This window comes from Stegostoma tigrinum, chromosome 12 (assembly GCF_030684315.1).
Source record: "Stegostoma tigrinum isolate sSteTig4 chromosome 12, sSteTig4.hap1, whole genome shotgun sequence".
Taxonomy (NCBI): domain Eukaryota; kingdom Metazoa; phylum Chordata; class Chondrichthyes; order Orectolobiformes; family Stegostomatidae; genus Stegostoma; species Stegostoma tigrinum.
The window spans coordinates 68,438,070-68,458,981 of NC_081365.1; the positions used below are offsets into that span (position 1 = coordinate 68,438,070).

Below are 20,912 nucleotides of genomic sequence, written 5' to 3' on the forward strand. Positions count from 1 at the left end.
GCTGTGGGATTAGCTCCCAGATCTTGCCAGCTCCTCTATTCCCTTCAGGGTAAGTCCAAGTCAGTAGTTGAAAAAAAACAAAGGATGAAGAGAAAAGAAAAAGAATGAACAGAGCAGAGGAGCTCCAGCTGGAGCATCTTACTGTGCCACCATCTTGCATTGGCGGACTGCTGCCTTTGAACTCTGTTTCCCAGTTTATTTAACATGTTTGCCAGCAAATACTTTTGTTTTTTGTTTGTCTGTGTCTAGGGGGTTTTAAAACAGGGTTAGCATTCTAACAGTAAAGCCATATATTAACAATTCCTAGCTGTTTACATTTGATTAGATTGTAACAGGTCAGAAGTCACAGGACACGAGGTTATAGTCCAACAGATTTATTTAAAATCATAAGTTTTTGGAGTGCTACTCTTTCATCAGATAAAGTATTCACTATAATCTGGTACCATGTGACTTCTGACCTTGTCCACCACAGTCCCACACTGGCATCTCCACATCATACATTGTAATAAACAGTAATTCTTATTAAATATAAAATTGGTCAAGGTTTTCTGGTTAACCAACAGACACATTGCATACTTTGATTAAAACATACTCTACAAATAAGAGTAGAGTGGGCCCCTCAGCCCTTTGAACCTGCTCCAGCATCTGCTATGATCATGTCTAGTTCCCTATCTCGACGTCACATTCTAGCTTTCTCCCCTTAACCCTTGCGGCCATTAAAACTGTAAATTTTATCTGCCATTTTCTTGAAATAATCAGTGACTTGGCTTCCTTACCCTTCTGTGGTAGAGAATTCCACAGGCTCACCACCTTTTGAGAGAAGAAATGTTTCCTCACCTTGCTCTACTCAGTATTGTGTAACTATGTCCCGAGCTCTCTAGACTTCACAACTAGAGAAAACATCCCCACTGCAATTAGTTTTTCCACCCATATAGAATTTTATGTTCAACCAGAACTTTTCTCATCCTTGTAAAATATTGTGAATACTCATCCAGTCAAACCAACCTCTCCCCAGGACAAGATAACAAAGTGTGTAGCTGGATGAACACTGCAGGCCAAGCAGCATCTCAGGAGCACAAAAGCTGACGTTTCGGGCCTAGACCCTTCATCAGAGAGGGGGATGGGGAGAGGGTCCTGAAATAAATAGGGAGAGGGGGGGAGGCGGACTGAAGATGGATGGAGGAGAAGATAGGTGGAGAGGAGGGTATAGGTGGGGAGGCGGGGAGGGTATAGGTCAGTCCGGGGAGGACAGACAGGTCAAGGAGGCGGGATGAGGTTGGTAGAGGGGAAATGGAGGCGCGGCTTTAGGTGGGAGGAGGGGATAGGTGAGAGCAAGAACAGGTTAGGGAGGCGGGGACGAGCTGGGCTGGTTTTGGGATGCAGTGCGGGAGGGGGAGATTTTGAATGTAAATTGGGGAAACCAAGCGGAGGCTTGGGGACTGCTTTGCAGAACACCTCCGCTCGGTTCGCAATAAACAGCTACACCTCGCAGTCACGACCCATTTTAACTCCCCCTCCCATTCCTTAGACAACATGTCCATCATGGGCCTCCTGCAGTGCCACAATGATGCCACCCAAAGGTTGCAGGAACAGCAACTCATATTCCGCTTGGGAACCCTGCAGCCCAATGGTATCAATGTAGACTTCACAAGCTTCAAAATCTCCCCCTCCCCCACTGCATTCCAAACCAGCCCAGCTCATCCCCTCCCCCCCGACTACATCACAAAACCAGCCCAACTAGTCCCCGCCTCCCTAACCTGTTCTTCCTCTCACCTATCCACTCCTCCATTTCCCCTCTACCAACCTCATCCCGCCTCCTTGACCTGTCTGTCCTCCCGGACTGACCTATCTCCTCCCCACCTATACTCTCCTCTCCACCTAGTTTCTCCTCCATCCATCTTCGATCCGCATCCCCCTCTCTCCCTATTTATTTCAGAACCCTCTCCCCATCCCCCTCTCTGATGAAGGGTCTAGGCCCTAAATGTCAGCTTTTGTGCTCCTGAGATGCTGCTTGGCCTGCTGTGTTCATCCAGCTACACTCTTTGTTATCTTGGGAACTGCAGATGCTGGACAATCCATTATCTCTCTCCCCAGGACAATCCTGCCACCTCCAGTTTCAGCCAAATGAACCTTGTCTCATTCTCTGTATGGGAAGTATCTCCTCCATTAGGTAAGAAGACCAAAACTGCATGCAGTACTCCATGTGTGAATTCACTAAGGACCTGTGTGAATACAGTAAAACATTGCTCTGATCTCAAATCCTCTTGCTTCAAAGGCTAACATAGCCTTAACCTTTTGTGATCTCAGGAATAGCGGGACTTGAGAATTCGCTTGCCTCCCCAAGTTGTTTGAAGCACTAATATTTTGAAGTGCCTTGCTAAAGTTTGCTCAGAATTTTCTCAATATCCAATGTCATGCTGACTGACTATAACACAATGTTTTCTTGCTTCCTCCTTCCTTGAGTTACAATGAGACATTTAACAATTTATGAGTTGCTAGGACCATTTTAAGAACCTTTGCGAATTTTAGAAAATTATATCCAGTATATCAGCCAGCTATCACTTGCAGCTACCTTTTTGAGAACCCTAGATATAGGCCATCAGGTTTTGGGGAATTGTTGTAATTTAGTTCCTTAAACTTCTCCAACACTTGTTTTCTGCTAATATTAAATATCCAAAGTTCTTGACAGTTCTTGGTCACTTGGTTACCCTATATTTCCAGTGTATAATTTGTCTTCTACTTGTGAAGGCAGACATTTCCTCATTGCTCATGGAATTTCTCCGGTTCCTGCCTCCAAGAAACCAATATTTATTGTAACTACTTTGATATACTTGTAAACACTATTTTCCCAGATACTTCACTAACACTCTAGCTTTCACCTTTGTACTAAATTATTTCCTCGCTTTGTTTGTCTGCTCTTTCAAAATAACTGTCATCGGTTCCTCAAAAATCCTCTCCTTACTTTCTCAGTCCCCAAGATCTATCTTTCCTTCCCTCCTCCTCCTCCTTCCTCAACCACATGATGACCCTTAATAATGTCACCTAAAGACATGAGATGGATCATGCAAATCACTTGGTGTTCCAACCCATTTGGAAAAGTGAATCCCATGTATCCTGGGTCACCATAAAGGTTAATGGCCTAATCAAAGCGTGCAAAGACCTCAGTGTACCCATCTGTTGGAGCCAAGTTAACAGAAAACTGACGAGGTTAACAAGAATTAATATATCATGCAAACCAATGATCATCACAAGGAAACAGCTATGAACTATCAACATATGGCCAAATTGGTTAAAACTCTCAAATTATTTTAAAGTCCCCATGCCCATGTATGGACACTGACACCAACAAGCAAAAGAAATTATAGTTTTATGCGTGGAGGGGTTAAAAGACATTGGAGAGCACCATCCAGTAGCATCAGCATACAGGTTTCACATTAATTACCCGTTGGCTTATCAGGAGTCCTGTTCTTCAGTGTCTTTTCACGCAGTTCCTTAATTTCTTCAGGGGTAGGACTGGGAATTGATACATTGACCTCTTATCTGACCTTTAATCATGGATGATGCTCAATTTTCTCTTGTTAAAACATTTGGAAGTTAAGACTTGATTGCCAAGAGAGAAGAACACTACCCTTCCAGCAGTTTGAAGATTTTCTCCCTGTATTGTCCACATTCCAAGCTGTTCAGCTACCCAGGAACCAATCAAAGAGCGCAAAAGCAGAAATTGCTTGCAAAAATCAGCTGGTCTGGTGGTATATGTGGAGAGAAATCAGAATTAGCATTTTGGGTCCAACGACCCTTCGTCTGAACCAGAGTGTTGTCAAGTTGATGACCTCTGCTATCCATGACTGCTTTCTGCTATTGTGACCAAACTTAAAGCCAAACAAATTTGTTGCCGTCCATTTCTCAGGCATACACCCACTTGTGCAGGCCATCATTAGGAAACAAATCAAATATTACAAACATTGAGTTTCTATCATACATTTTGAAAAATGTAGCACCTCGTTCCTTTGGTTTTAAAACAATTCTTTATCCACTTCAGTCCACTGTCAAAAATATAAAAATTAAATGATAGTCTTTACAGTAAGAGGTGGAACGAGAGGTGGGAGGACCAGCTTATTTGGCAGTTGAGAGTATCTTACTGATTACTAACTTGACACCATTGGCACTGCATTTCTCTTCAGAAATAATCTGGAAAATTATAAAATTATTTGAATTTTTAGTTTATCTAAAAATCAACTTGACTGTATTGAATGTGCATCAGAAATTATCGTGCACTTTTTGTGATGCGACATTGTGCAGGTTAAATCTTAGCAGCACACATTTGGTAAGCAATCGATAACCCAAGATTTGTTTCACCATAGATCCAGTCAACTTTTTATATTACTGTATAACAGGTTTATATTACTTGAATGTTAAATTGAACAATGCCGATAAGTAAAGTTTAGTTTCAAAGTCCTCTTTTGAAAGAGTATTTTTTGTAAGTATTCAGTTGCTTAGTATTTAAATACTCTCCCAATGTCATCAACAACTGGTGGTCTTGTATATCAGTTGCATTAATATTTAATAACACACAATTTTAACATGAGCATAGTACAGCGGATTTTGGAAATCCAAACAGTAATTGCTGGAAACACTCAGCAGGCAAGCAGCATCTGTGGAGAAATAAACAGAGTTTAATTCCCTGGAATTCGCATCAATGGTGAAGGAATATCATTGGTTTTCATAAGGCTTTGAGTTGCCCAGAAACTTGTAAGTTTTGAGTCATAGCTAGCTATTATGGGATTCCTAATCCACTTTCTGCAGAAGAGCTGTGAGCCACTGTGTCTTCAACCAATCAGATCACAGAATCTAAATTGAGATCTACTAAGTCTAAATAAGAAAGTATAAATAGGAACGTTGGGAAGTGTGAAGTCATCCATTTTGGTAGAAATATCAGGAAAATGGACTATGTTTTAAATGGTCAAAAATTGCAGCACGCCGCTGTGCAGACAGACTTGGGTGTCCTTGTGCATGAATCGCCAAAGGTAGGATTGCAGGAGCAGCAGGTAATTAAAAAGACAAATAGAATTTTGTCTGTTATTGTGAGAGGGATGTAGTTTAAAAACAGAGAGGCTATGCTGCAGCTTTATAGGGTCCTGGTGAGGCCACACCTGGAGTACTGTAATGCAGTTTTGGTCTCCTTACTTGAGAAGAGATATACTGGCACGGGAGCTGGTGCAGAGGAGATTCACTTGGTTGATTCCAGAGTTGAGAGGGTTTGATTAGAAGGAGAGACTGACTGGACTGGGATTATACTCATTGGAATTCAGAAGAATGAGGGGCGATCTTTATAGAAACATTTAAGGTTATGAAGGGAATAGATAAGGTGGAGGCCGGGAGGTTGTTTCGACTAGCAGGTGAAGCTACGACTAGGGACCATAGCCTCAAAATAAAGGGAAGCAGATGTAGGACTGAGGTCAGGAGGAACTTCTTCACCCAAGGGGTTGTGAATCTGTGGAATTCCCTGCCCAGAGAAGCGATTGAAGCTACCTTGCTGAATGTTTTTAAGGCAAGGCTAGATAAATGTTTGAACAGTAAAGAAATTAAGGGTAATGTTGTGCGGGCGGGTAAGTGGAGCTGAGTCTCAAAAAGATCAGCCATGATCTTATTGAATGGTGGGGCAGGCTCGAGGGGCTGGATTCCTACTCTTGCTCCTAGTTCTTACGTTATGAATATTTGATCTATTGGAAAGATGTGCCCAAACCACAAACCAAATGAGGGGGACAAAGATTAGCTGAAAGAAGGAAAATAGACAAACAATCTTCTTAAAAATTAAATAATTTTCAAACCTTTTACAGAAATCAAATGCTGAAGGAATGGAACTCCAAATATGTAAAATTACAGTTTCAGAAGGTTTTGCAATAATTAAAACACCAGACTGTTAAAAATCCATTTATGCCAGCCTGAACATTTTCTTGCTTGGTTATTGAGTCACTGCCCATGAATGAATTTCAAGGCTGTCTTTTGTTGAGTTACTAGCATACCACATCTTGTGGAGTAGCAGGAGCTTCTGGGTTCCTCTATTTCACTGTAAAAATTGTCTTGAAATTAGAAGCTGTATGCTTAGCTCTGCAGTTCATGCGAAATGGGACAGATGACTACTGAGGTGTAGCACTTTGCAGAAACAAATTCTTAGAAATAAAACATTCTTTTTCATTGTTTTGCAGAAATCATGGCAACAAAAGTACATCTCAGTCAACTCGTTCAGTTAGCCGAGATCAGCAGAACCTTACTGTCAATTTTAAGCGAGCAGATGACAGCACTCAGCATGATGGGTCTTCTAGTGAAAGCTCAGCTGCACTGAGCCCAAACCTTATTCCCTTGCCAGACTTCCAGCAGACTAAACAAAATCTCTCTAGCGGCAAGGATTTAACCAACACTAACTTACCGCTTCTTCCCAGCCCACGTCTAAACTCCAAGGAAGCACATTCTAAATCTAAAGCTGACTTCCAGGTCGATCAAAAGGGTGCAGAAGGTCCGGGTGCAAAATACTTAAAACCCAATACCAAATCTCAGCAGAATCGACACTCGTTTGTAGAAATGCCACAAAGTAAAACTGGAACTCTACCAATTGAAAAACCTAGCCGTCACAGTTACATAGAACCAGTACAAGGCTCTGTCTCTCAGCCGTCAAAAAACCCAGCTGTTTTAACACCGTCCAAAACATATAGGACATTGAGCGATTCAAGGTCAGTTGGAAACCTTAGTGAAATGAAAATACATGGGGAGGATCAGACATCCAGATATTTCCCTTCAAGCTGTTTGGAACTCAACGCTTCAAATAATACAACTGGACAAACAGAAAACAGGCCAATGCAAAATCCGTCTGCTACGGCCACGTCTATAAGTAAAAGCCTGGAATCCCGCAAAACAGCCACAAGACACTCAACAAATGAAGAAGAGCTAAAGGTTCCTGCCAGTATTGAAGGGGGTCATTCACATTCAGTATCTGCTCCACATGAGTCTTTTCCTTACGACTTAAATTATCCCAGTCCTTATGCCTCCAAACCACGTTCGCAGAGACACTCTATGTATATCCCAAGGAAACAAGTGTCTGAAATTAGCTCTGGAGGTGTGGGACAGGGAATGCCTGCTAGGACAAATAGTTTGCAGATGTTATCTCCTCAAATGCAACATGCTCGGACCCCTCTCACGAGAGGTTCTGTGGGCTCCTCTCGTGAGGACTGTACAGATAACCCTGGGGTCAGTGTTAATTTTGCTATGGCAGTTTTTAAATTAGAATAGCAATTGATTTTATGCTGTTTAATCATAAGTTGAATGATGAAAGTTATTATTTTGATCATTCTTAAATACAAGTTGAAGAACTGAGAAAAAAATTAGCTTAGCAAATGTTTCTGTTTTAATTCTGCACACTGAAGAGATGATTCTTTGCACTTAATAGCAAAGTATTTAGCAGTATTGCCAAAACTGTGTTGCTGACATATCAGAGATAATGGGAACTGCAGATGCTGGAGATTCCAAGATAATAAAATGTGAGGCTGGATGAACACAGCAGGCCAAGCAGCATCTCAGGAGCACAAAAGCTGACGTTTCGGGCCTAGACCCTTCATCAGAGATGAAGGGTCTAGGCCCGAAACGTCAGCTTTTGTGCTCCTGAGATGATGCTTGGCCTGCTGTGTTCATCCAGCCTCACATTTTATTATCTTGCTGACATATCATTTTGTTTACAGTGCCAACTGAATTGATATTGTTGCTGCTACTTCTTGGACTTGATCCTGTTTGTAAAATGTTGAAAGAATCATTCCTATCCACCTCAGATTGATTAAATTTGTCGCTGAGTTAGTGAAATAACAGCCGATTAAAATAATTAACATTTAAATAATACAGCTGTGGAGAAGTGGATGGACAACACTCTATTCTGCAGACTGAAGGGATTACTTGATAACAAGTCTCCCTTCATGACAGAATACAAGTGCAAAGGTGTTAGCACATGGTGAGGTGAATGTTTGGAACACTGCTGTTCAGTGCTATGTGGTAGGAAAATGTAACATTGATCTCCCACTTTGAATTTTTGGTTTGGGTAAGCTGAGATGTATGGAGTGGGTAAACTCCCAAGAAGAAAGTACAATGGCTCACTTCCGAGGAGAACATTCAAGCACGTAGTCCAACTTGTCTGGTTCATGTACGTTTTTGCATTTGTTCAAGGGAAGCATGAGCAGAATTATGGGAACAGAAACAGAAGTTGCTGAAAAAGCTAAGCAGGCCTGGCAGCATCTCTAAAGAAAAATTTAGAGTTAACGTTTCAGATCCTGTGACCCATCTGAGGAAGCGTCACCAGACCCGAAACGTTAACTCAGATTTTTTTTTCTTCACAGATGCTGCCAGACTTGCTGAGCTTCTCCACCAAATTCTGTTTTTTTCCTGATTTACAGCATCTGAATTCTTTCGGCTTTTAGCAGAACTGTGGGATTTATTGTCTTTGCATCAAATCCAGACTGATTGTAGAAATGAGCTCTTAATTTGAAAAGACAGGTAAAATGAGTTTTTGTTTTATGAAAATTATTTTCAGTTAGAAAGTTGCACATGTTAGAAATTGTGAAAACTGCCCAGTACATATTTTGTGCAACATGTATTTCAGTACGTTCTGGGTACACCAACTAGTTGTTTGGCTGAAATGACCTAAAGGAAAATTGATGAGGTCAGTCTTAGAGGATGATAGACATCATATTTATCATATTATAATTTTCTAACATTGAAAATGTACAGCTGTGGCAGTGTGGAGACCACTTGTAATCTACCTTAGTTAACCATCCAAGTAAACCAATGTTGATCAGAGATAATGGGAACTGCAGGTGCTAGAGAATCCAAGATAACACAGTGTGAAGCTGGATGAACACAGCAGGCCAAGCAGCATCTTAGGAGCACAAAAGCTGACGTTTCGGGCCTAGACCCTTCATCAGAGAAGGTCTAGGCCCGAAAAGTCAGATTTTGTGCTCCTAAGATGCTGCTTGGCCTGCTGTGTTCATCCAGCTTCACACTTTGTTATCTTAAACTAATGTTGACCTTCCTTTCAGTATGTACAATCAATATTTTGAAAAGCATCTCAACCTTTTCACTGAATCTTTTTATACATAAGTCTTCTGAGAAATGTGCATGTGTCTAAGTGTTTAGTAAACCATAAAATGATGGGTAAATTTCCATCTTTATACAGTTTATAACTGGTGATAGAATTTTGTGGATGACAGAAAAATAGGTCAGAAGGCATGCAGTGAGGATGATACAAAGAGTCTCCAGAAGGATAAAGCCAGTTTAAGTGAGTGGGCAAAAACTTGGCTGATGGAATATAATGTGGAAAAACATGAGCTTATGTACTTTGGCTGGAAGAATAGAAGAGCTGAGTATTATTTAAATATTGAAAGGCTGCAGAAAACCACAGGAGGGATTTGTGGGGTGTGGTTTGTGCATGAAACACAATTCGCTAACTAGCAAGTTCACTTGCTAAAAGGAAAGGCAAATGTTCACCTTAATTTCAAAGGGAATGGAATATTAGAACTAAGAATGTCTTGCTAAAACTGTATTCTGCACTGGTCAGACTATAGCTCAAACACTGGTTCTGATCCCTTTATCTAAGGAACGATATACTCGAGGTAGCCCAGAGAAGGTTTACTAGATTGATTCTGGTTATACAGAGATTCTGTTCTGAGGAGAGGTTGAGTAATTTGGGCTTTTCTTATTAGAGTTTAGGAGAGTGAGAGGACACCTTACTTTGACATCTGAGAATCTTACAGGGCTTGACAGGATAAATGCGGAGATGTTGTTTTTGCCTTTGTGGGAGAGTCTAGGAGCAGGGGACATAATCTCCAAGTAAGGAGGATTTTTTATTTTCTGTGACGATAGTGAATCTGTGGAATTCTTAACTGCAATGTGTTGTTGAGGATGGGTTGTTAAGTATGTTCAAGACTGAAATGGACAGATCCTTAAGCAAGGGAAGTTGGGGGGGTGGGGGGAGTGGAGTTGATGATCAGATCAGCAATGATAATCATTAAATGGCAGACTAGAATTGATTGGGCAAAGAACCTCTTTCTGCTCCTTCAATTAATGGTTTTGTAGACTATCTAATTTCTTTAATCCCACTATGGAAATGAAACAAAGGCAATTTCTTCACTTCGAGAATTTTTAATCAGTGGGTGATTTCTATAGAAGTGGATGCGGTAATGCCTATTGTGCACAAAACCAGCACTCGTTTCTTTTTACTTGGTGATTTTTAGTCTTGAATCCTGATTTCATAATCATTTGTTTGTATTTTTGTTTCAGAAATTGTTTACTGTTAGAAGCCAAATGCCTTCTCCATCTTTCTTGCTTATCTTTTATCGAGCGTCCTCCACCAACATTCATTGTAAGCCTCTCATTCTTTGTTGTCTTTCTCATTGGTCAAGTTTAGTGGTATGAAACAAGGTGGATGTTACGTTGTTGCTTTCTCTTGAGGCAATATTTCTGCACATTACATATTTTACAACACTTACTATGGTAAAACTGCTAACAGGTTCCAATATTAGCATTGTTTCATGTTGTACTCGAAGGGACAAGCAATCTTGCCTTTTCCTTTATGTTGTTTCTTCAGAGTTTTGCCCATTGTGCTATGATCATGAACAAAGCCTGAATCTTTGTTTACTTGTTCCATTTCAACCTATCACCTTTTTAGTTGTTCCAATGATTTGGCAATTGTCAGGCCAAGTAATTCAGATAATAAGGTATATTCCTTAACACTAATTGTTTTCTAAGTTAATATGTTACATTCTCAATTGCAATATTCTGTTCCATCATAAGTTCCTTGATTTTAAACTCACAATTACCAAAAATATAAAGTCTGCAAAAGTACAAATGCTTCTAGCCTACTAGGGTTTTCCCAAATTGTTAGGTTAGTATAACCTGTTCATTTGTACTTCATGTTACCATGTTAGATAATAAAAGTTTTGGTCTATGTGATTTCCCATTTCCACACCTAGCTTGATTCTGTTTTGTACAGCATTACTAATAACATTTCCCTGAGGCCGGTAGAAAGATGCGCTTTTAAGTTACTGTTTGGATCTCTCCAATCTTTGTTTTTTTTCCCCTTCCTTTTGACATTTTATTTACTTGTGTGCATACCAAATTTGATAATTGTATTGTCTCTTCTGCAGTGGTGTCTTTGCTATTCTTGATTACTTGTCTTTTTTTACAGGTCCTGGTAATTTCTTAATTTTTAACTTCTTCATGCCTCCTTTGACTGGACCCTTCTGTAATTATTTTCTGCAGAATCTTTTTTGTGGTTCAGGCTTGTTCAGAACTTTTGGAATTTTCAGCCTGTTGTAACCTCATTTATGGCATGGTGGGCGCCACTTGGCTCATCAAATCCATGCTGTATCCCTGCAGAGTAGTCCTGTTGTGTTTAAAGAATGTCTTCTGCCACTGATCCAGGATTTCTTACTTCAGTCAAAATCAACCATTTGTACAGGAATCCCTGTCTGTCTGACTGAACATTTTTCTTTTAAACTGTTGTGTGTATTTTAAGATTCAGAATTTGTATTCTCTCCACCCAATCTGTTGCCTTTTAGGCTTTGCAGTAAAACCAAATATTTTTATAACTTCTTTTGGTTTCTCCATTGTTCTTTCTTTTGATTTCTTACATTTTATTTACATTTTGATCATGGTTCCTTCCAGCTTATTTTTTTCTAGCCTGCAGTCTACAGCGTCTATGATTGATCTGTTGTCTATCACTGTTGTAAAACCAGTAGTTCTCTTTTTTTTGCTTCACTTGTCTGTCCAACCAGTTTTTGTCTGTTTTCAATATTTAAAAATTCAGTCATTCTTGGAAAGTGGTTCATTTTTCCCAAAGCCCATGGAACTCTAGGTTGATTCACTGTTCTCCAGCACATTATTTCTTTCATGCATATTACTAGGTTTTTTTAATGACTGTCTCCTTTTTATCAGCTTCTATAATTACACCTTTGCACCAACTGATGTTGCTTTTTTTAATCATTTAGCAATGATTTTTTTTCAATAGTCAAATTACTTTTCCTTGTAAAATATGCAGATCTTTATCTGTGACTTAAGATTTTTGTTGCTGCCATGAAGTCCTGTGATCCATATATTTAATGCGGCTTTCAGCAATAACACATTGTGTTGCAGCATCACATTAGGAGGTTAGGTGTTGAACATCTCAACTAGATTCTGTACTTTTTACATCAAAATGATAGGAATTAATCCTTGGAGGACTGTTTTGCAAAATGAAGATGTGTTAACAATTCTGAGGCTTTGATGATCTATCGTTATAAATGGTATTCAATCAATATAAGAATGTGCAATCAGTTCTAGGCACGGAATGGTGGTGTTTTTCAAGTCCAGTTAAGCTTCTCTTGCAACTTTTTTATTTGCTGGCTTTTTTTCCCATTTAGGTGATGCTGCTTTCTTGAATTGAATTAGATTTATTGTTACATGAGCACAGTGAAAAGTTTATAAGTCATTACTTAGGGAGCCACCCTAGGTATAAAGTTACCTAGGTACAGAATCTTGGGTATGAAGCAGAAAAATAAGGAAAACAAAGTTTGAATTGGAACAACAAAAACACAGTTAACGTTCAACGCTACAGTCCATCAGCACCTGACCAATCTGGCTTGACACTCTACACAACGACTTGACCTCCCCTACTTCAGGCTCGACCTTACTGCTGCTGCCGCTTTGCAGCCTGCTCCTGCTGTCACTGCGGCCACCTGCACTTGCTCTTGCTGCTGACCACCTCAGGCTCTGTGTTCCCGCACTCCTGCTAAAGCCCCACTGTGATTCCACTCCAGGCTCCCAGCCGCTTCCACTCTCTGAACCTCAGGGAAACCATGATATCACCAAGTTCTGCCTGGGTACACCAAGCCACCTTGTGGCCGACTGCCAAAGCCCCCTGCCACTGTTGTCACTGCTGTTGCATCCATGACCAAGCTCCCTCCTGAAAGTAAGTAGTGAAAATCTGAAAAATAAAGCCAGAAAAGTGGTTGGGGTGAGCGAGCAGGCTCAGCAGCTGTCCTCCGCTGCTATGTTTGGCCCAAAATATAGTTTAGAACATAAGGACGAGGAGCAGGAGTAGGTATGCTATACCATTCAGCGTGATCGCAGCTAATCTCATGTCAACATCAACGTCAAGTCCAACTCCACTTGCCTGCCTGCTCCCCATAACCCTTTACTCCATTATTAATTCAAAATCAATCTGTCTCCTTAAAATACTGTGGAATAGTAAATTCACATTCATGACCCTTTGGGAGCCATAATTCCTCGTTATCACTTCTTTTACATCTACTGTGTCTTAGCCTGAAACTGTGATCTCTCATTTTAGACTACCCATAGTTCCCTGTAGAGTCTTTTATACCTCAGTTAAATCACCTTTCATCCTTCTAAGATTTAGCAAGTTTGGCCTAAACTGCTGAATCTCTCCTCATAAGACAAGCCTTTGATTTTTAAAATTAACCAAGTGAACCTTCTCTGAATTGCCTCTAATGCTGCTAAATCCCTCCCTTAAGGGGACCAAAACTCTGCAGCATAAATAGAAGAAACTGTCAAGCTCTTAACTTAAATCCGTGATCTTTTAAAAGATTTTGATATTTATGTGTGCACAGATATTATTGCTTAGCAGTTAAGATACCATATGGATTTTATTAGATGCATAAGCGTGATAAATGAGAATAATACATTTTTGTTTGCGTGGATGACCACTGTTTTTAACTTTTCTAATTTATCCTCAATATCATGAGCTAGCTGGGAAATGTTTCATAAGCAACAAAAGCCCTGTGGTGCATTGCCTAAGTCCTCTACCTTAAATAATGACATCAGTTACAACATCCTGCGATGAAGCTTAAATATTTTGTTCCACATCTTTTCCACATTTGTACATAAACACACCTGATCTGGAGCTTGTATTCAATTGCAGAGGACTTTTCCTCAAGGAAATGAAGAACCTTTAATCCCAGTAATGGAGAAACCTTGATTAGTTTTAAGAGGATATTCATTAACTCATTGCACTTCTTACAGTATTAGATCTTGCCACTGTTTTCCTCTGCCTTTGACTTTTTAAAGCCTGATTATATAGTGATTTCTTGGAGCAAGATAGCTAATATTGGTTCAATGAGCTGATTGGCCCCCTCCTACTCTGACTGTGTGCAACCCATTTTCTAAATGGGGAAAGGCTTCAGAAATCTGAGGCACAATGAGACTCTGGATTCCCTTCAGGCTAAAATGGCAGCAGTTAGAAAGACAAATGCAGTATTAAAATTCATCTCAACAGAGAGGCCTGTGATCAGAGGAGTACCCCAAGGATTGGTACTGGGTCCACTGCTTTTTAATATAAACGATTTGGATGTGAATGCAGGAGGTATGGTTTGTACGTTTGCAGATGACACCCAAATTCGACGTGTAGTGGACAGCAAGGAAGTTACCTCAGAATACAACAAGACTTCGATCAGATGGACCAATGGGCCTGAGAGTGGCAGACTGGGTTTTAATTTAGATAAATGTGAGGTGCTGCATTTTGGAAAGGCAAGTCAGGGCAGGACTTATACAGGTAATAGTAAGGTCCTGGGAAGTGTTGCTGAACAAAGAGACCTTTGAACGCAGGTTCATAGTTCCTTGGAAGTCGAGTCGCAGGTAGACAGGACAGTGAAGAATGTGTTTGATATGCTTGCCTTTATTGGTCAGTGCATTGTTTATAGGAGTTGGGAAATCATGTTGCAGCTGTACAGAACATTGGTTAGGCCACTTTTGGAATACTGTGTGCAATTCTGGTCTTCCTGCTTTCAGAAGGATGTTGTGCAACTTGGAAGGATTCAGAAAAGATTTACAAGGATTGGAGGGGTTTGAGATGTAGGGACAGGCTGAATAGACTGGGAATATTTTCCCTGGAGTGTCAGAGGCTGAAGGATGACCTTACAGAGGTTTATAAAATCATGAGGGGCATGAATAGGAAGAATAGCCAAGATTTCTCCCCTGGGGTAGGGGAGTCCAAAACGAGAGGGGCTTAGGTTACTTTGAGAGGGGAAAGGGACCTGAGGGGTAACTTTTTCTCAGAGGATGGTGTGTGTATGGAATGAGCTGCCAGATGAGGTGGTAGAGGCGGTACAATTATAACATTTAAAAGGCATCTGGATGGGTACATGAATAGGAAGGGTTTAAAGAGATATGGGCCAAATGCTGGCAAATGGGCCTAGATTAATTTAGGATATCTGGTCAGCATGGACGAGTTGGACTGGAGGGTCTGTTTCTGTGCTATACAGCTCTGTGACTGTGTGACTCTGAAGATCATGTTTGACAAGCTTCTGGGAAACTGGCAATTGAATAAAAAATATGTGGGTTTTTGTTTCTTTCATTCACAGGATCTGAGCATCTCTGGCTAAGCCAGCATTTCTGACCCATCCTTATTTGTCCTCAAGAATGTGGTGTTGAGCTGTCTTTTGAACTGTTGTAGTTTATGTAGTGCAATTGTACACACAGCGCATTTATGGAGGAAATTCTGGAGATTTTGTCTCAGTGAACAGTGGAGGATGCTTATAGATTTTTAGGTCAAGATGGTGTGCGCCTTGGAAAGGAACTTGCAGGTAGTGGTGTTCCCCTTTATTTGCTGCATATATCGTTCTCTATGATAGAGGGTGTAGTTTTAAAAGATGTTGTCTAAGGATTCTTGGTGAGTTAGTGCAGTGTATTTTGTGGAGGCCACATATGGTTACCACTGCAACAATAGATGAGGTAGATAGAATACTATTCAAGTACCTATTTTGTCCAGAATGCTGTTGAGCTTCTTGATTGTTGAAGCTGCACTCATCCAAGGAAGTGAAGGTATTTTATCACACTCCTGACTTGTGCCTAGATGGTGGACAGATATTGGAATTGGGAGTGAGTTACTGAAAATTCCCACCCTCTGGTCTGGTTGAACAATCAGAATTTTATGGCTGGTTGTCTATCCAAACATAAAAAGTCTTTCATTTAGATTATTGCTTTTATGTATCCAGTGCAATCAATCTACTTGGTATCTTAAGTGCTGAGCAATGATTTTTCAATATCTGTACCCTGTAAATATGACATTCTATCAGAGAACACAGAATCCATCAGGAGTTAAGTTCAGAACCTTTATGGTTTCTTCTTTGTAAGCTGCACACTGTCTTGGTCTCCTTATGTGTGTGATGATCTAACTACATTTGAGGCAGTTTTGGGCTCAGGATGGTGATAGTGGGGGATTCAGTGATAGCAATACCATTGAATTTCAAGGGGTGATGGTCAGCTTCCTAAGTTGTTGAAAATTGTCATTGCCCATCTCCTATGTGGCACCGATCTTACTTGCCACTCATCAGCTTAAGCCTGTATCTTGTCCTAACCTTCCTGCCTTTGGGTATGAACTGCTTCAATATCTGAAGAGTTGCAGGTGCTGCTTAAAGTTGTGCAATCGTCAGTGAATATCCCTGCTCCTGACTTCACAATGAGGGAAGGTCATTGATATAGGAACTGAACATGATTGCACCTTGGAAACTGCCCTGAGGAATTCCTGCAGTGAAGTCTTATGGTTGAAATGCTATACTCTGCACACACAAACATCTTTCATTGTGTTAATTATGATTCCAACCAGTGGAGAATTTTTCCAAGATTCCCTTTTGCTTCAGTTTTGCAGCTTCCAGTACCTTCAACCATTTCTTGATATCATAATGAATGAATTGAATGGATTGGAGTTTGAGATTTCTGATGCTGTGGACCTCAGAGGACCAAGATGGATCATCCACTCAACATTTTGACTAAAGTTGGCTGCAGATATTTCAGTCTTAACTTTTGTGCTGGGGTCCCCCACCATTAAGCAGTTATGCAGTCATCTCCTGTTTGATTAACTTTCCACCACAATGACAATTGAATATAGCAGGACTGCACGGCTTAGATCTGAACCGTTGAAATGCTCAGATCTGTGTGTTGCAAACTCCTGCTTCTGTTTGACATGGAACTGTTGTACATGCAACAGGGTTGACACCTTATTTTTAGGTGTAGTTGGTGCTGCTCCTGGCTTGCTGTTCTGCAGCTTTTTTTTTGCATGCATGCTTTCAATTAATGTGATTTGCAAAAAGAGCAAACATGATACAAGTTGAAACTTTTTCACATGGTGAGTAGCTAAGGTATAGAATGTTCTGTCTGGAAGTGTGGTGGACGCAAGTTCAGTTGAGGCATTCGAGAGAGTATTGATGATTATTTGGATAGAAATGATATGTAAGGTAAAGGGATAAAATCAAGAAGTTGGCAGTAAGTAATGAAGAAAGGGTTTGACCCGAACCGTCAAACTTGCCTGAATAAAGGTTAATTATTTCATGATCATGATGTTAGAATGAAAGATGAGCTGTACTGTCAAGTTGTTTGCAGTTTGTAGTTGAATTGAATACTGTTGGTTCACAACGCCTCATGGATGTACGGTTTTGAATTGCTCGATGTGTTTTTACACAATTACATTTAACATTGTGGAGCATGCACAATGAAGGACATCATCACAGTGAAAGTTAACACTTTGTCTCGATAAAATCTCCAGTAGTCATTCCAACCAGTATTCTTATGGACAGAGACAACTGCAAAAGATAAATCGGTGAGGATGAGGTCCAGTAGATTTTTCCTCCTTGTTATTTCTTTTGCCACATGCCTCCAAACCAATTGAGCATCAGTGTCCTTTAGAACTTTTCTCAGAATGGTCAGCAATGGTGCTATCAAACTGCTCCTTGGTAAAGGACATTGAAGTTCTCCACCCAGAGTATGCTGTGTACTCATATTCCCAAAGTGTTTGTCTGGACTTGTGGATTATTAGTTCGTGACATTGCCACCACTCCCTGTTATCCTTGCTAATTTTTCATTGATATACATCCCATTACCATGTGTTTTGAGCCCTACTAATGTGACTTCATTTTTATGACTCCAAATACATTTTAGCATTTTTAAAAATGCATATTGGTTTGAATTTGTTATGTCAGATACAGAAGGTATACTACTTGAAGTTTGATCACATTTTTACTGCACACATAATTTCTGCATCATGTTTGCAGCTGGAACAATCCTTATCAGATGGAAAACATAGCCGACCACCAATCAAAGATTCAACTAGGGATAATGCAATGTCATTCCACAGCCATCAACATCAGATTGAGGTGAGAATTTTTTTAATTTTTGCTGCAGGTTTGCATCCATGCTTTCAATTAATGTGATTTGCAAAAAGAGCAAACATGATACAAGTTGAAACTTTTTCATATGGCAAGTAGTTAGGGTATAGAATGTTCAGTCTGGAAGTGTGGTGGACGCAAGTTCAGTTGAGGCATTCAAGAGAGTATTGATGATTATTTGGATCGAAATGATGTGTAAGGTAAGGGGATAAAATCAAGAAGTTGGCAGTAAGTAATGAAGAAAGGTCTCGACCCGAAACATCAAACTTTCCTGCTCCTCTGATGCTACTTGGCCTGCTGTGTTCATCCAGCTTCACACCGTGTTATCTTAGTAAGTAATGATGCTCATTTGAAAAGCTGTTGCAGGCATGATGGGCCAAATGGCTCTTCTCTGCACTTCCGTGACTTGCCCAAAGTTACAAGGTAATTAATCCTAATTCATTGCTCAAAATTTATGGCCAAAAATAGCCGCCTGTCTGGTTGACAATAGAACCTACTGCTCTAAGAAATTGTCCAAAATATTTTCTAAGTCTCCCTTTGTTAACTTAATCAGTCCAGTCTATGTGAATATTAAAATCATCCATGATTATTGCCATATCTTTCTTACAGGTTTTCAATGTTGCTTCCTTAATACTGTACAGTGTAGCGAGAGTTAGATTTCCAAAAACGCACTCCCACAAATACCTTTCACCTTTTACAATTTCTTACCTCAAACTGATTCTACATCCTTCAATTTCTATATAAAGGTCATCTCACAATATTGTTCTAATGGCGTCATTAAGTAGTGGAGTGTTAGAACCTAAATCCTGTTGAACAATTGCAAGAGATGAGGCTGATCCACTTCTGCCTTCTCAACTCTCATAGCCACCTCAATCACAGTCACTTTGTGGACCAAGTTCAAAGACATTAGCCTGACAACGTGACTGCCTTCTAAAACAAAGTATCCAGGTAACTCTCCCCTCCTTGATGCATCGCATTGTCAGAAGCTCGATCTCCATCTCACTAACACTGAACTAAAGTCACTTGAGCTGTACATAATTTAACTGTGGACGTTGATTAGCTCAGTTGGCTGGATGTCTGGTTTGCAATGCAGAGTGATGCCAACAGCATAAGTTCAATTCCTGCATCGGCTGAGGTCACTATGTAGGATTCTCCTTCTCAACCTCTGCCATCCCCTGAGATGTGGTGATCCTCAGCTTAAACCATCACTATTCCTCTCTCTCTGATGATGGTCTAGTAAGATTACGGCGACTTTGACTTTAGTTGTAACGGCCAGAGATCACACCGGCATGCACCAGCAACTGCATAATACAGGTGCAGTACGCTCTGATGAAAGGTCTAGGCCCAAAACGTCAGCTTTTGTGCTCCTGAGATGCTGCTTGGCCTGCTGCATTCATCCAGCTTCACACTTTATTATCTTGGATTCTCCAGCATCTGCAGTTCCCGTTATCACACGCAAAACATCACCTGTCCTGTCTTCCTCATTGTAATGAATTAATCACTTTATTAATTTTTAATTAATGCCTTGTGTTTGTATTCACAATTAAAATTCCCTGATTTTGATAAGAGACAAAGATGTAATGTTCACCACTCATTCATTTCTGTTATTTTATACAGTACTCTGATTTTCTTCAGACAGCTCTGAGCCCCCAGACTCACCACCATGGTTTTTCAAAGGTTCTTCAACATCAAAACAGCTTTGAGAGTTTACTTCAATTTCTATCCTGACCCTCAGCATTTCAGCCTCTTTTAGGTTTATGTCAGCTATTAGAGGCTAAAGAAGTATAGAAAAAGGAGCACCCTTCTGGCATTGCAGTAAATTCCTGATTTCATGGTCGTCTACCTTACACTCCACTGCATCATAAAATGTGAGGCTGGATGAACACAGCAGGCCAAGCAGCATCTCAGGAGCACAAAAGCTGACGTTTCAGGCCTAGACCCGTCATCAGAGAGGGGGATGGGGTGAGGGTTCTAGAATAAATAGGGAGAGAGGGGGAGGCGGACCGAAGATGGAGAGAAAAGAAGATAGGTGGAGAGAGTATAGGTGGGGAAGTAGGGAGGGGATAGGTCAGTCCAGGGAAGATGGACAGGTCAAGGAGGTGGGATGAGGTTAGTAGGTAGGAGATGGGGGTGCGGCTTGGGGTGGGAGGAAGGGATGGGTGAGAGGAAGAACAGGTTAGGGAGGCAGAGACAGGTTGGACTGGTTTTGGGATGCAGTGGGTGGGGGGGAAGAGCTGGGCTGGTTGTGTGGTGCAGTAGGGGGAGGGGACGAACTGGGCTGGTTTAGGGATGCAGTGGGGAAGAGGAGATTTTGAAGCTGGTGAAGTCCACATTAGGCTGCAGGGTTCCCAAGCGGAATATGAGTTGCTGTTCCTGCAACCTTCGGGTGGCATCATTGTGGCACTGCAGGAGGCCCATGATGGACATGTCATCTAAAGAATGGGAGGGGGAGTGGAAACGGTTTGCGACTGGGAGGTGCAGTTGTTTGTTGCGAACCGAGCGGAGGTGTTCTGCAAAGCGGTCCCCAAGCCTCCGCTTGGTTTCCCCAATGTAGAGGAAGCCACACTGGGTACAGTGGATGCAGTATACCACATTGGCAGATGTGCAGGTGAACCTCTGCTTAATGTGGGATGTCATCTTGGGGCCTGGGATAGGAGTGAGGGAGGAGGTGTCGGGGCAAGTGTAGCATTTCCTGTGGTTGCAGGGGAAGGTGGTGGGGTTGGA

At 40.9% G+C, this 20,912-nt stretch overlaps 1 protein-coding gene across 4 annotated transcripts in view; it reads left to right on the plus strand.

The window, feature by feature from the left end:
* The window catches only part of cdkl5 (cyclin dependent kinase like 5), a 136,955-nt gene that overhangs the window by 91,023 nt on the left and 25,020 nt on the right, over window positions 1–20,912 (plus strand). For all 4 annotated transcript variants that reach the window (XM_048540164.2, XM_048540166.2, XM_048540165.2 and 1 more), the window contains 2 exons: window positions 6,207–7,242; window positions 18,075–18,176. In XM_048540164.2, coding sequence (XP_048396121.1) covers window positions 6,207–7,242; window positions 18,075–18,176 — 1,138 coding nt within the window. The remainder of the gene's footprint in view (window positions 1–6,206; window positions 7,243–18,074; window positions 18,177–20,912) is intronic.